This window comes from Mya arenaria, chromosome 8, assembly GCF_026914265.1.
Source record: "Mya arenaria isolate MELC-2E11 chromosome 8, ASM2691426v1".
NCBI lineage: Eukaryota > Metazoa > Mollusca > Bivalvia > Myida > Myidae > Mya > Mya arenaria.
In genome coordinates, this window is record NC_069129.1 from 7,042,456 (window position 1) to 7,059,688 (window position 17,233).

General features: G+C 34.9%; 3 protein-coding genes across 3 annotated transcripts in view; 1 reads left to right on the forward strand and 2 right to left on the reverse strand.

Annotated features, from left to right (window-relative positions):
* The window catches only part of LOC128242345 (ADAM 17-like protease), a 52,279-nt gene extending 49,162 nt beyond the window's left edge, over positions 1-3,117 (reverse strand). Inside the window, exons 1-4 of the mRNA XM_052959462.1 lie at positions 3,043-3,117; positions 2,408-2,537; positions 1,948-2,081; positions 1,357-1,451 (exon numbers count right to left, since the gene is read on the reverse strand). Of these exons, the coding sequence (XP_052815422.1) occupies positions 1,357-1,451; positions 1,948-2,081; positions 2,408-2,537; positions 3,043-3,091 (408 nt within the window). The 5' untranslated portion in view covers positions 3,092-3,117. The remainder of the gene's footprint in view (positions 1-1,356; positions 1,452-1,947; positions 2,082-2,407; positions 2,538-3,042) is intronic.
* Positions 3,118-9,548: 6,431 nt separating this feature from the next.
* Positions 9,549-11,390, forward strand: LOC128243945 (uncharacterized). The gene is made up of 4 exons (XM_052961965.1): positions 9,549-9,969; positions 10,203-10,399; positions 10,618-10,979; positions 11,329-11,390. The coding sequence occupies exons 1-4, from the start codon at positions 9,655-9,657 to the stop codon at positions 11,388-11,390; spliced, it is 936 nt and encodes a 311-aa protein (XP_052817925.1). The 5' UTR covers positions 9,549-9,654.
* Positions 11,391-13,352: 1,962 nt separating this feature from the next.
* On the reverse strand, positions 13,353-15,930 carry LOC128243946 (uncharacterized). The gene is made up of 3 exons (XM_052961966.1): positions 15,514-15,930; positions 15,010-15,173; positions 13,353-14,537 (listed from the first exon to the last, which is right to left on the reverse strand). Exons 1-3 carry the CDS (start codon positions 15,928-15,930, stop codon positions 13,373-13,375), a joined length of 1,746 nt encoding a protein of 581 aa, XP_052817926.1. The 3' UTR covers positions 13,353-13,372.
* Positions 15,931-17,233: the final 1,303 nt, after the last annotated feature.

Sequence of the window (17,233 nt, forward strand, 5' to 3'; positions counted from 1 at the left end):
CAACAATGGTTCTTATGAAGGATACTAATTTTAATTTAAAAGAAATGAGCATAAACCCCGGTATTTCTACCTTATGAGACTAAAGTAGGCCATAATATATCTTTTAGTATTCACCAATCATTTAATATTTTTGTGCTTTCTGCTATTAAATACACGTTATAATCTTGTTATCAGTAATAAATATTTTCCATAAATGCATTATTTAGTAAGCAGTTAAAGGTTTATCAGTCAAATTTGATGTTTGTTATACATGTGTATGAATTGATTTTGAATAAGAGTGTCACTTTAAGCTTATCAAATATGAATTGTGTATCAATTGAGTTTGTCTTGTTGAATATCATGCTGTTCAGAGGTTAAGTGAAAAACAATGGGGGACTATATCCTTATGAACTCAATACTTGTATTTTAGTACATTTTGATACTAAAGTTTCCATGGCAACTGTAATATGGTACGTGTAACACTCCCATTTTATCTATGGCTCAAAACTAGACACGTGAGTTTGTCTTGTTGTATATCATGCTTTTCAGAAGTTTAAGGGGAAAATAATGGGGGACTATATCCTTATGAACTAATATGAGATAGTGAGTTCATTGCAATCAAATCTCACGGTTTCTTTTATTTTGGACTTTTGCTCTATAACAATCAAAACAAAAATGTACTCAGTGCTGGGGAGCAAAATCAATGAGGTTATTTGCCGTATTCAGCTGAAATTTGGCTCAATTTGCAATTTGATATCAATTGATTGTTATTTGTAATCAATTATAAGAATGAAAGAAAGGAAAAATGTTTGTTTCAGTGTAAGAATGCATTATATTACCAAAACTACCAGTAAATGTTTCACCATGACAAAGGCACTCTTGAAATTTGGTGCTCACTCGGTGAATTATATCATTTTGCTATCTTACACTAAAATAAACACTTCCCACAAAGACACAATACAGAACAACGGAATTTTCACCAAGTTTTCACTACAGCACAATTCGTACACACATCAGGGCCTTTTACCCTTCTTTGCTTTAGCCCACACCCGGCTACTTCCCCAAGGAACAGACCCTGTTCCCCCCCCCCCCCCCAAAAGCGTCTGATGATGTTTGAGTGATGTATTAACTGTGTTATTGATAATTTACTCCATATTTAAAACTTAATTGTTTAACAAAAAGTACTTGAAAAACTATGAAGAAGTACTCTGAGAATTTTTCCCAAGAAGAAAAAAGTGAAAAAAACACCCTACACATGTATACACGAAGGAGTCAAATAGTGCCAACGAGCATGATTTAGTATAATGTTGTAATAATTATTAACTAGATTCACAACTGGTGAAAACAAAATAAAATAACAATTAAAAGAGGGAATACCTCAACCACAAACTCTTCCCCATCGGTGGCAAACACCCCCGTGAACACGCCAGTATTGTCATCCATGTGAAAACTTGCCTCCGAATTTCTATCATCTGTTTACAGGAAAGAAACAATCTTACATTATACAAAGTTGATTCTGAAGGTTTTGGGATCATCATCCTAAAGGTATTTAAAATGTCTATTTCGGGGCTTAGATTAAATAGAGCTCTTTTGAAGCCAGATATTTATCCCCTGCCAGGAAACTGGGGAAAGGATTGAAATTCTGAGGGATGTTTCTCCCTTCAAGGGATATAATGATATGGCACATTTGAATACACATTTATAAGCACGTAGTATTCTAAAATTTGTCATAATGACATGTCAATATTCACACCGCAGTCGAAACCTGTTGGTTCGACCTCGCTCGGCTCGAGTTCCTTGTTGGCTCACACTAGATATAAACGACCTATTTCTTTTAACTGTAGATAATCATTCCCGCTGATTCCGAGGCTCGATGTATTTTCGACGGTCCCTGGTGGGAGGTCAAGCCAACGAGGTTTGACTGTATATGCTTATTATGGATTGGGTTTCTATTAATATGTCACTTACTTTCAACTACCCCTTCAAAGAAGTTCTCTTGGTTGAAGCCAAACACTTCCTCTTTTGATCCATCGGCATGCACCGCTCGTAGTTTGAATGTGGAGCTGAACAGATGACTAGGTTTGGCATGAATCGTAAAGTTCCTGAAAAAAATCATTAAAAAATGTATGAAACATTATTTAGTTGTTAAAAAATTAATGTAATATCGCCAAATTAATTACTCTGCCCACTACATGGATCAGTTAAAAAATATTCGGCGTTGAACAACATATTCATGAATAGCAGTATAATGCTTCATTTGCTAAATGTTAAGAGGTCAATGCCCCTAAAAAAAAGGAATTAAAAAATAAAAGGGATTTTTTTTCCATATGTAGAGTAGGGAAAAATATATACTTTTTCAGTAAGGGAATGGTGACGTATTTCAGCCATAAAAGGGCTGAATAAAAACACTGCATGAACGTGTACTTACTTGCCGAATGCTGAAAGTTTGATCTCTTTGGTGAATCTTCTTTCCTCAATGCTTCGTTTTGACAAAGAGTGAACATGAATGTGCTTGGTCTTTACGATGTCATATGAGTGAAATTTATCATCTAAGGCTCCTGAAATATAAGAAACACATGTATGAAATGAAAAGAGCAGGAGCAGTGTCCTTGATGGAGCTTAAGCATCGCGGTGACCAACACTTGCAGGGGTGGATCCAGGATTTGATGTTAGAGGGGGAGTAACATAGGGGCATGACCTTTTGACTTACATGAACATTGCTCCCTCAGAACTGAAATTTATTTGGTTAAAAGTGTTGGCAAGGGGGTTTGGGGGTACTCCCCTAAGAATTAAAACAAATATAGTCTGAATTTAAGAGCATTTTGGACATATTTTTGGGTAAGATGAAGACCCTAAAATGCACAACCTTTTGTGTGAGAGACAGAAAGCTTCGAATGATCCTCCGGTCATGATCTCTCATCAATTCATCTGTACATTTATAATCGTACAGTGTATTATTTTTTTAAGCTAGATCAAACAGCAAAATAAAATATTTCAGATGGGAAACTAAATCTTTATCTACTCTATTGCATTAAGATATGAATTGCTATAAATGGAAAATACCTTTAACACTGCAAAATAAATTCAAAATGAGGAAGATTTTGGCGATCATCTTGCTGCTACCGTTGCGAGATGTAAACAAACGGTCGGCCCAGTTGTCTATCCTTAATTATGATCGGACCTGCTTCGAGGCCATCAGAATTATAAATGTCGTTCATCTTTGTCGTGATATTTTTTTTTTTACTTTTATGTTATAAAAGGAATGGCAATATTACTATATTATAGTATATTCTATACTTTTTTTAGGAGTCTATCATGAATTATTTTAATGCAACGTTTATAAATACGTTGAAACTGTTGTCTATCACAGATTATTTAGCTTGACGAATAGGCTATTGAGCAAACAGATTATAGGCTTAAAAGTATCACGATTATGAAACTGTTGTCCGCATCTCTATAATATGTACCTTTACGAAGTTGTTAGTGTCTATCAAAGAAATATTTTGATTGATATTTATGTATGTCATACAAAAATAACCCTTTCATATACCATTTCTTTTATAGACATTTAAAGGTACATATAAACAAAATCAATTGATATATTTTATTTTTTGCATCAAATATGTTCTTTGATAATATAAAGAAAAGTACATTGATCAAACAAATGTAAGTGAGAAAGAAATAGAATTGGCTTCAATTGCCAATCAATAATTTTTGCTCACAGTCTGCAGTCTATCACAGATCAATGAGCAATTGCAATGACCAACAGTTAACACAAACGGTTCCGTGGGAGGGGGGATGGTACACCCGGCACATGCCCCATCACTAAAGTCACATTCTATTTCAAAGGAGTGGAAATTAATAAACTACACCTTTCAAATGCCATCATGTGCAGGCGACGTGAACTCATAAAAACAAGAGGGCCATGATGGCCCTAAATCGCTCACCTGAGTAAAAGAGTTTAATCTTTGTTATTAATATAGCTTGTTTCTCAAAGAATATTGAACAAGAGCTGTCAAAGTATGTGACAAATGCCCCCCAATGTGACATTGATCTATGAACAAGTACATAAAAAGTTGATCTTGCCTTTATGTGTCAAATACATATTGCAAGTTATATTAAATTGCCTCTGAGCATAGAAAAAAAAACAATCATACTAAATGAAAGCCAACACTCTTTATGTCCTCATATTCAGCATTCCATTGTGAATAAACACTTAGTGTATCTTTCACCTTAGAGGTAGGGACATGGGTCTTGCACACGACACGTTGTCTTGGTAAGTCGAAAACATATGGCAAGTCATTTTAAAATCTGTCCATATAAGAGTAAGTCACAGCGCGGACACGACAGCCTATATTTTCCTTCAGGTTGCCATGGCAACCAGAGTTCTGCATGGAATTAATTTTTTTGAACAATTTTGAAAAAGCACCAACCAAGGATCATTCCTATGAAGTTTCATCAAAATTGTCCAAGTGGTTTAAGAGAAGAAGATAATTGTAACCAATTGTTGACACTTTTCCTTTAGGTTGCCATGTCAACCAGAGTTCTACATGGAATTAATTTCTTTGAAAAATTTTGAAAAAACACCAACCAAGGATCATTCCTATGATGTTTCATCAAAATTGTCAAAGCGGTTTAGGAGAAGAAGATGATTATAACCAATTGTTGACATTTTCCTTTAGGTTGCCATGGCAACCGGGCCAAACAAAATTATGTGAACAAATTTAAGAGAGGTCCATGCAAGGACACTTCAAACCAAATTTGCTGAAGATCTATCAAGTGGTTCATGCGAAGAAAATGTTAAGTTTTTTTTACTAATTTTAGCTCTGGTGGCCCTTAAAAGGGGCCAAACAAAATTATTTGAAAAGACCTGACAGAGGCCCATGCTAGGATGCTTCAGACTTGAAGATCCATCAAGCAGTTAATAAGATCAAGTTGTTTAAAGGTTTTTCTATTTTTTGCTCTGGTGACCCCTAAAAGAGGCCAAACAAAACCATTTGAACAAAGTTGAGAGAGGACCATGTAAGGATGCTACATATCAAGTATGGAGTCATTCTGACCTTTACTTTCAGAGGAAAAGATGTTTAAGTGACAAGACAATGTAAAAACAAATGACCCCTGAGCAAGGCCAATTTGACCCCGGGACAATAATTTGAATACCTTTGGTGTAGGTCCACTAGGTTACACTATATACCAAATATGAAAGCTCTAGGTCTTATATTTTGGAGAAGAGGATTTTTAAAGTTTTATTATATAAGACTATATAAAAATATTGAAAACTTAAGCCTATGAACACAGGGCGTGGCCAATTTTGACCCCAGGGCTAAAATTTGAACAATCTTAATAGTGGTCCGATAAACAATGCTTCATACCAAATATCTAAGGCCTTCGCCTTTTGGTTTCGGAGAAGAAGATTTTATAAGTTTTCATCATATACATATATAAGGAAACCCATGACCGCCCGGGTGGGGCCATTTTTTGACCCCAGGGCCAAAGATTGAACAATATTGGTACAAGTCAACTAGATGATATATCATGCCAAATATCTAAGCTCTTGTCACTACTTGATTTTACGTGTGTATCTATATATGTATATTTGTTATTAATTGTTGTATGTGGCCCATATTGAAAATTGGTATGTGTACTAAATATGTTATCCAGTTTAAATTAAGACGTTACTTGTCTTTGTGAGTTCGGAGAAGATTTTTTAAGTTTTCACTATAACACATATAGAGAAAACCCATCAGCCCCGGGTTGTGGCCAATTTTGACCCCAGGGCCATAATTTGAACAATCTTTGTAGAGGTCCACTAGACGATGAATCATGCCAAATATCTAAGCTCAGAGGAGATGATTTTTGAAGTTTTCACTATAAACATATAGAGAAAACCCATGACCCCTAAAGGGGGTGGGGCCAATTTTGACCCCAAGGCCATAATTTGAACAATCTTTGTAGAGGTCCACTAGACGATGAATCATGCCAAATATCTAAGCTCTAGTCCAAGTAAGTTCAGAGGAGAAGATTTTTGAAGTTTTAACTATAAACATATAGAGAATACCCTAACCCCCCTGGGCGGGGCCAATTTTGACCCCAAGGCCATAATTTGAACAATCTTTGTAGAGGTCCACTAGACGATGAATCAAGCCAAATATCTAAGCTCTAAGCAACGTAAGTTCAGAGGAGATTTTTGATTTTTTTTAATATAAACATATAGAGAAAACCCATGACCACCCAGGGGCAGGGCCAATTTTGACCACAGGGCCATAATTTGAACAATCTTTGTAGAGGTCCACCAGACGATGAATCATGCCAAATATCTAAGCTCTAGTCCAAGTAAGTTAAGAGGAGAAGATTTTTGAAGTTTTAACTATAAACATATCAAGTATACCCATGACCCCCCGGGGCAGGGCCAATTTTGACCCCAAGGCCATATTTTGAACAATCTTTGTAGAGGTCCACTAGACGATGAATCATGACAAATATCTAAGCTCTAGGCCAAGTAAGTTCAGAGGAGAAGATTTTTTAAGTTTTCACTATAAACATATAGAGAAAACCCATGACCCCTCGGGGCGGGGCCAATTTTGACCCAAGGGCCATAATTTGAACAATCTTGGTAGAGGACCATTTGGTGATCTTACCTACCATATATCAACGGCCTAAGCCTTGTGGTTTGGGAGAAGAAGATTTTTAAAGTTTTTCCTTTCCATTGCCATGGCAATCAGAGTTCTGCATGAAATTCAATTCTTTGAACAATTTTCAAAGGGGACCACCCAAGGAACATTCCTGTGAAGTTTGGATAAAATTGGCTAAGCGGTTTATGAGGAGATGTCGTTTAAAGTAAAAGTTTACGGACGGACGGACGACGGACGTACGCCGGACAAATTGTGATCACAAAAGCTCACCTTGTCACTATGTGACAGGTGAGCTAACAACAAATTCAAACAGCCCAACTTCCTTTAATTATGTCCTCTTGATGTTTCTTCATCCGTAAATAAACAACAGTTTCCTCGTCTTCCAACAATTTCATATACTGTTGAAAATGTATCCATCATCCGTGTGATATTTGTTGAAAACAAGAAAAGCATACATGCCATAAAACTGAGAAAAAAATTATTTTCTCCAGTCTTGTAGCAGAACGCAATCCTTGAATATGTGCAAGATATGCCATGAAGTCAATATCACCACTACTTGAAGTCCACCGATGTGTTATATTCACTTGTATGTCTTTCTGATTTCTTCACAAATTGCTTACGTCTAGCGGACCCTTGGGGGGTGGGGTACGCCCCTTAGGTATGTCCTCTCTTAGGGAGCGGGGTACGCCCCTCAGGTATGCCATCTCTTGGGGAGCGGAGTACGCCCCTTAGGTATGCCCTCTCTAACGTCTAATCCTGAATCCTCCCCTGCTTTTACGATAAACTTTCATAACCAGTATCACTTATTACCTTATTATTATAATAAAATTCATTAAACTTATCTTGAAGCCATGTGATGGCAGATAAACTATGGTTAAAGTTAAATGAACAGTAATGTTCATTTCAATTTTTTTATTGATAAGATTAATCCCAGTATGAAAGATTCATTTTATATTAGAAAATAAATAAAATATATATGTTTAGGAAAGACAATTAAGAAAACCATGTTTTATGATAGACAATATTTTTTAATGTAAATGATACATAAGAAAACATATTCTTTATATTGTCTGTCATGAAATATATTTCTTATTGTCTATCATGAAAAATATTTCTTACTGTCTATCATGAATTCTTTTTATTATTGCCTATCATGAAATATTTTTCTAACTGTCTATCATAAATATTATCATATTTTAGGATAGAAAATAAGATTTTTTTTTAATATTTCTTATTGTCTTTAATTTAAAATATTTCTCATAGTCTATCATGAAATTTTTTCTTACTGTCTATCATGAATTATTTTCATTATTATCTATCATGAAATATTTTTCTTACCATCTATCATAAATTTTAATAAATATATTTAATGATAGACAATACATAAAAAAATTATACATAGTTACAGTAAGGCCACTACTTTTATATAAATTGGTTTACAAAACCGGCGGGTCTAATTTTCTGAAAAGTACAAAAAAAAAAAAATGAATTTCACTTTTTTTTTCAAAATTATTTTCCTGACCGTATTGATTTTGGTGCGAAACGAAAGAAAAACGAACAGATAAGAGTACGAATGCAGTAAATCTCGACTGGTTTGTTGTTCCGTAGCCGTATTCGCCAAATTATAGTGATAGCATGTGAGCCAGTCAACTGTTATGGCAGCGCCGTTGGCAATGGTGGAATTGACGATAGCAGTCATTCTTTGTATGATATAATTAATTAAAACATGCAGAAATTGTTAAAATAACAATAGCAAAAAAATGGCAAATTTAACAGCCGACACAAACAATAACTGTCACGTGATTGTTGTTATTTTCCGCCAATTTAGGTCATGAAAATATTGTTGTTTATAGATAAAAAATAAGTGTCAGCGGCTGCCATCGAATTAGTAGACACAAATATCTGTAAATTATGTGTGAGAAAAACATTTTATAACATGTTATGGTTAAATATCAAATAACAGTGCACTAAGTGTGAGTGGTTAAATCGAAATTAAAATTTCTAAGTCGACACCGGTGACCTAGTTTCACAAGTTCGGTCGATGGTGTTTATGGATTTTAAATCACAGAATGGTTTGGAAATACTTGTCATATAGTCAATGTAAAGCTTGTGTTTATTCTAGATTACATGTTTATTTATGTTTGGGTTAATAGTAGAGTTAAAACAATGAAAGAGTTGAACACATGTGTCAATGACATTTACTAATGCCGGGGAGTTGTATGCAAAACATTTAGATAAAACAACACTGAAAACTATTTTGAATAAGTCCATTTCAATTTGTAATGAACTTGATATTTCACTATGAATGAGATTTGTTGTTTTAACCAAGGAATACTCTTTAAAATGCAAAATAAACAAGCATGAAGCATAGATGCTCTGTGAACGCATGTATACACAAAATGGCGGAGTTGGGAGAAGATGAAAATATCCGATACATAATTATTGATTTCTCTGTCAGTTTACTATAATTGGTACATAAAGTTAAGTCACATGCTAGATTTATTATTTTGCTATGTGATTTTTATGTACTGATGTGCTAATTTGCTGCAATGATTTGAATTTGAAATGGATTTGGTGAACATCCCATGGTAGATATCCCGGTCCGAAAATATTCGGACTTAGCATGGGTTACACACCCGAAAAATTCTTGTAAACCAAAAAATAAAAAAGGAGTGGCCTAACGCAAAAATCATGATAGACTGTAAGAAACTTACTACTTGTGTTTTCATGTAATTATAGGACAAATAAGAAAAATATGAAGAATTCTTATTGTCTATCATAAATTTTAAAAAACATATTTTACGATAGATAATAAGAAAAAATCTGGATAAACAGCTAAAGTTCAACATTTTAAGAATAATATTTTACGATAGACAAGAGGAACAAATCTATACTGCGTTGATCATGATAGATAATATGACAATTGTCCTTTCCGATAACTCGATTATCTTTCCCTGAATACTCTTCAAGTGGGCATGCGCAAAAAGCGGAAATTTACTTCCGGGGACTACACAAACCAGGAAGTAAACAGCAACAAGTGAAAATGGAAAGTAAAGATTCAAAACTAATAAAGAAAACGGGCAGGAAAACCCCTAAGTACTGTTGTATTTGTAAAGGAATTTACAGAGGAAAGGTTATTGATGGGAGAAAAGTGTCATTGCACCGTTTTCCTCAGAACAAACGTTTAAAACGTGTGTGGGTGCAGCGATGTAAAACGGTCATGAGATCGTTCCAGTGGAATGAACACAGACGATTGTGTAGTGAGCATTTTGTTGGCTTCAGAGGACCTTCATTCCAGCATACACTTCCATCTATGTTTCCAACTGAGACTGGTGCTACCAAAACCTTCCAGCCAACGGTATTTTTTATTTCTTATATTAGTTTAAGTTCTTCCTTACATGCACCTCAAAATGAATTATGTTATATCAACGGTGCTTAAAAACAATGTCACAGCACTTATTTGTAAATTTTGTAATTTAAGAAATGATTAAAGAATTGTTTTCAAATACAGCCTGGAAAAATGTGTACCATATAGCCTGGCAGATTTTGTACTAAAACATTTATCTTATACAGTTTCATTTGCAATTTCAGCTCCTTGATGAAGACGTAGGTGATGATGATGATGGTGATACGGTCAATGACGATTTAGACCTAGAACTGTCAAATGATGATAGTATACAGCCACAACTGTCATTTGTATCCCCTTCCGGGCATGCCATTGATACCTCTGTCCACCTGCATGATTACTGCATGGGACCAGTACTACAGCCACAGAATCAGTCCTTTAGGTATTGTTCAATATATATATATATTGCTTCTTGTGCTATGAAATCGATCTGATAAGTTAATTACTTCTGATCATTTTTCTTCATTCTTTAACAAAAATAGGAAAATTTAAGTGTTTGTAAATGTTTAAGGCCAAAAAAACAAACATTTGGTTAGGGTTACCAGACTGTACATGTAAGATGTGGTAAATGGGTACATGATCAATTTGTATATGTTTCAGATGTTGTGACACACAGACTGAGAACAACTGTGCAGTGATGGAAGTACAAACTGAAGAAAGTTTCCTGGGAAAAACAGCAGACTTCAGTTCACAAACAGAACATTCTACTAGAGACTTTGGTGTACAATGTCAGCTACCTATGCTCACATATGATGACGTAAAATACAATGACGATTTGGTCAGTTTTTACACCGGAATCCCTAATCGAGTTGTGTTTGAAGCTTTGTTTGATGAAATCAAGGATGAAGCTGAAGTGCGGACATCAAGGCGGAAACTTAACTATAAAGATTCAGATGGAGGACGGCCAAGAACTCTAAGTGTTCTGGATGAATTTTTCATGGTGCTGATGCGCCTACGTCTAGGTCTGTTATTTGAAGATCTAGGTACTAGGTTTTGCATATCCACTTCACAATGTAGTGACATTGTTGAAAGATGGATCAACTATTTACATGTACAATTATCCTTTCTTGTTCAATGGCCATCTCGTGAGGTAGTGAAAAATAACATGCCTGAACAATTTAAAGAGAAATATTCTAACACTAGAATTATTATCGACTGCACTGAAATTTACAGTGAAACATCCAGTTCTCTTTCTTTGAAAAGTTTAATGTACAGTGATTACAAGTCTCACATGACTCATAAGATTTTGGTGGGTATAAGCCCAAATGGTGTTGTAACTTTTGTTTCTGACTGTTGGGTGGGCTGTACCAGTGACAAGAAACTCACAGAAAAATGTGGACTCTTGGACTTGCTTGAAGAAGGAGACGCCATAATGGTTGATAAGGGTTTCACTATTACAGACCTTACTACTCCAAGAGGCATTCATCTCATTATTCCACCATTTAAACAGAAAGGAAAACAATTCTCTAAACGTGAGGTTCTCCTTACAAAAGATATTGCAAGTTTACGAATACATGTTGAAAGGCAAATGGAGAGAATCAAGAACTTTCGAATATTGCATGGCAATATTCCTATAACACAGTCAAGGAGAATTTCTAAAGTGTTCAAAATATGCACATATTTGACAAATCTATGGCCACCACTTGTTCAATAATAACTCATGTGTCAATGAAAGCGTTTGTATATATCAAGCATTAGATTTAGGGATAAAAACTTGTATACTTCTAACTAGAACAATGAAATTACAATTTTGTTTTAAAATCATTTTTTCGAGCAAGTTATATGATAACATATGAGATTACACATTTGATTCAGGTTTGACAAAAATGGATAAGGAAATATGCTCATGTGAATGGATTTCAAGATTTGATTTGAAACATGTATGCATTAACTGATCAATTTATTGATATAATTTTTTGTTTGTGAAACATCTGCTTTGTATTTTGTGGTTTTATTATTTGTAACATTTCTAAGAATAAAAGTCAAAGATCACTTATTAAGTTTGGCTCTGAAATGAGTTTTTTTTTATTTGCCATGTGTAATTGATCTACCACCTACTTCAAATCATTAGTATTGAATTGCTTAAAGGATTTTTCAGTATGAACCATTTTCATATCAGTTTCATAATTGAACTAAGTGGAAATAAGAATAGGCAAGAGTGCCATAGATCAAACTGAAATGCCCGACAAATGTTAACTTTAAGATACATTAGATTAAAAAAACTAGCCCCATGCTAAATATGTCCCAATGTTTAAAGGGACTGTACACCAGATTGGCACCAATAAAGTTTTTTTCTGTAACAAATCTCAGGACAAATTATTTAATAAAATGTTTTACTCTTCTGATATGATAATGGTAAAGAAATAACAAAATGTAAAAGAAAATTGAGCTATGGATTGAACTAGTGTCACCAAAATAGCTGTCCAGTGTTGTATCCACTTTGCTACGAAGGCTTATCCGAAACCATATGAATGCTTAAGCTAATATACCTTACTTGGTTATATCCCATGATATCATCAACTAGCAAATCACGCATAAGAATGAATTCTACTAGGTATACATACCCAGTAAAAAAAAATTAATGGAGAAATATGGAAAAAATAATGCGAAAATAAATTAATTGTATACTACGGTATGTGGTACTTCAGTTAGTTAGTTTCAATGCATTGTACACATTGATACCAAGTTTATGTCAGTTTTTGACAAGTTTCTTTTTTTTTTCGATATTTCATCACACGGTGTATAGCCCCTTTAAGTTTTGCACCCTGCAAACATAAGAAAGTAACACTCATTTGTTGTTTTTAATTAGCAAGTCAGAAAAGGAGAACAACTCGACAGTCTTGAGTTATGGGCCGTGCAGTAGCTACATGCAAACCAATATTCAATTGAACATCTTCAATTGTTTTAGAGTAAAACTCAGCTACTTCTTTAAACAATGGCAATATAAACGCTATCACTATCCTGCACACAAAATGCAATAATAACACACTTGAAAGGTTAAACATATGTCCATTTATTAAGCTCAGAAATACATCCCTGAAAACTAGATAAATGGAAAGGAAAAGTAGAAAAGGTCAAACATAAAACAAGGAAATAATTAAAGTAGATTTACAGCATCGCATAATCACAATATGTTGACAAAAGTACACATACTTTCAAAATACTGCCCAAAATTTAGATTTACAACTTTTTTATTCATGGTTTCAAATTATAGTAACAATACAGTCATTTTGGAGTTTCATTTTGAATATAGTTATGAAAATAACTGAAAGCAAACAAGATATTCACATAAATTGCCATTATTGATCATTCAAATGTACATGTATAAACAACACATAACTAGACGATGTACAAATCAATTGAACAGACTCATTCCCCTTTTAACACGTTGTGCGTACAGTTCAGGAATGTATGATTCAAGGCAAAATCTGTCAAGTTGACACAACATTTTCAGCCAAAATGATTCACAAAATGCAATTCTCTGTATAGAAAGACCTACACATGTCCAAACTACAAAATCACACCATTTCCTCCCGGTGATTCCCATCTGCCCTTGGACCTGGTAGTAATATTTGTGTGTTTCCTTGAGTAACACCTTGCCATTCTCTAACTGACAAAAAAAATCATTGTCTTCACAGCATTCCTCAGGCGTTTGCATCCTCCATTTCTTAGAGGCAGGACACTTAATCTCAACCAGACCAACACTTTCTGTACAATGTGAACAGAACACAAGCCCATCTGGACTGGCACCAAGGTAGGGTCTGTCGGCACATACAACTAGACCACTGTCTTTAACTGCTAGTCCTTTGTGGTCAGTTTGCATTGCTTTCGCATACATTCTCTTTGCAGCCTTCTCATGTTTAATTCCATATTCTGTGTACTTGCTTGTGAAATTGGAATACAACATCTGCCGCAGGAGTCCGTCAGGTTCAGTTGATTCTTTCCTACGACAGATGCTGCCAAAGTTTGAAGCTGTTAGGCGTTCTTTTCTGGCCTCTTGCCATTTCCCACTTTTTTGGCCCCTTGTTAAGATTTCAGTTAATTGAATTTCTTCAGCGCTTTGCTTCAAAGAGTCAAAATGATCCAAAAACACTGTCTTACTAGAACTGTCCCTCAAGTTTACACTATCATGGTAGTTGAATGGCACAGAATGTAACACAGGGAGATCTGGTTCATTTTCAGTTGTTTCAATTTCAAAGTTTTTTAACCAGCCTACATTCAACTTCGAACCAACCAGTTTCTGCCTAAATCTGTCAATGTTAACAGTGCATCCATTGATAGAGTTCAGTTCATGGTTTTTGTTTACAGAAACTTTACGTACTGACACGTTGTACAGTTTCTTCTTTGAGAACATAAGATCTTCAGATTTCCTAGGCGACAGCTTACGTTTCCGTGGTGCAGACAGCATGCTGAAGTTGTTCCAGGCACAGGGTTTGGATGTTGGAGCAAGGGTTTTTTTACGCGTCAGGTCTTCAAGTCCATACAGCAGGGCACCAATATGGTTGCAGCATTCACCTTCACTAGATGAAAATAAAAAAATTCATTTACATGTGTGCCTTTTTACTTGTTATACTTACATGTATATTCCAAAACATTAAAGTTTGAAAATGGAGGTGAATACACAGTATTTTACACTTAGTATTTCCTGGTAGGCCATGAACATACAAAACACAAACAGTGCCATAAGTAAACACCAACACGGTGAAGGGAGTTCATTGAATCAATACATAAGCTCGCCTGTTCTTTCATTCAGAAAAAAATAGCAAAACTCAGCTAACCATGAAAGCCAAAATTATGACAGTTATAACATGTGCTTTTTTGTCTCTTGTAACAAGTGTACCAAGTTTGATAAGAAGATATGAAATAGTTTGAAGAATGCCCCAAGTTTAAGTATTTGATAATACTGACAAAATAGCCTAGCGTGTGTGGGTTTGACACCTTTCATCAATGCAGATCAGAGACTTTGATTTATCACAAATTAATTCAACTTACCCAGCTGGACAGTTGCAGAACGCGGAGTGTATGCAGCCAGTCACTTTCGACAGAAGGATCCAGGGTTGGTACTCTGGTGACTTTCTTTTGTCTGCAGTTGGAAATGATGGCAGCACGGAAGCTTGAACATAACAGTGGCTGCACTCTTCGCTTATGAGATGGACCTGAAGAATAAATTATAAATAATATTTTAATTTAAATGACAATAAATAAACAACATACATCATAGAACATATGAAAATTGTACAAAATACATTATTTTTTTTAAAATTAAGATAAGTATATAGTCAGTGTGGTTCGACACATACATGTGCTTGCATCCACCACACCCCCCTTAATTGTGGCTAGCCCCGCCTACATAAAAATGTTGAGTACATTTTTCACACCAAATTATTTTTATGTCCAAGTCAAAATAGTCCCCTTGAGCTAATTATATAACTAGATGAAGTAAACATGGCAGAAAAAACAGCCTCAGACTTATTATAAACTCACTATTTGACATACCTCAACTTTCTGTACATGTCCGTCCACATAATAAGTCCTCGCCTTCAATTGACGTTTCGAGTCTCTTTTCAGTACAATGTAGTTGTATATATCCTTTTCCTCTACAGCAGGAAACAGATCAATAGTGGACTTCCATGCCTTCAGTGTTGATGGCGGTGGAAGACCCTCGCCACATGGGAGGATAAAGCGTTCGGTTGCTCTTCTCTCTCTTTCTTCCCGATCTCTCTCCTCCAGCACGCGTTTGTCAGTTATAGAAAGTCTATATGCGCCTTTTATCCTCTCAATCAATTCGCATTTAAGACCTGATACATTCAATTTCCGGTTCGCAAGGTATCTTTTCAAATCGACGACCTTAAATGGTGTCAACTCATTGTTATTCATACACGCCCCAGTGATCTCATTGTCTACGTCGGCCATCTTGCAAAATGTATTCCCCGGAAGTAGGAAATGGAGTAGCCTCCCTTAGAAATCAGGGGAAGTAACCAAGTTATCGGAAAGGACAATAAGACCACTATTTTATGCTTCAACTACTAAATTTTCATAATTTGTTTTCAAGATGGACACAAAAAATATGTTTCCCCTCTGTTGACTCTCGTCTATAAACTCGAAGTTAGAGCAATATTAAAACCATTACCAAGATTTCCAAATCCTTTAGGCGAAGACCATGACACAAAACGAGTTGTTGTTTCAATTTCATGTGTTCGAATCGCATCCAGAGCCTCCAATAAACTTTTTTGCATGGTCGCCGCCATGTTGTATCACCTTAAACGACCAATTTACGGTAGTCGAGCTACTTTACATTATATTAATAATTGTAATGCCCAATAAGAGGTCGTATAATAATCTGAGATAGACAATAGCATCGACGTAAACGAACAACTTTCAACATGAATGGAAAGAATGTAGGACGAAGTGAACCACTTCCTAAGTGAACCAGAACTAAGTGAACCACTTGGTGAGACGAAGTGAACCATCTATATGTTATATAGGGAATATTCTCTTAATGAAATATTATGTTTCAGAGTTTATTTTCCTGAGTATAAATGATTTAATAGATGATATGGATAAATTGTTAATCATATCAAAGTGTTTATTTATTAGAATTATGTATTTTGATATAACAATGTTTTGAAAAAAGGAAAAGAAAAATGAAAAACAAAATACCTTTTTATTTAATCCTTATAATGAATATATTATCAATACATCCTACTTTGTTGAATTTTATTCCATATATGTTCAAAAATTCTCTATGTTTGTTATTTACACCTCAGTCATGTACCAAAAACAAATAAGTGTGGGTGTTTCATGACATTTTGGCTGGATCCATCTGCATTTCGCTAGCATTTTAAAGATAATCTGAGCCTATGATATAATAATAACAAAATACTGAATTTTTAAACACCTTAGTAATAGCCAATAATGTTGAATGCATCAAGTAATAAATATCATAATGTTTATGCATCTCTTGTATTTATGTTACTATCATAAAATAGCTACTATACTAATTGTCATGAAGCTTAAAAGTTAATTTCTAACAGCTAAATAAACATCTTTAACAGTGTAGCAAATGTGTGAAGTCTTGCATTCAAATGGCGATAATTACTAGTTATTATCACCTTTCAGGCAGTGTGCCATCACACAATAGCCACTATATAATACATATGTGGTTCACTTGGTCCTGAAATGGTACACTTGTGAAATGGTTCACTTCGTCCTGCAC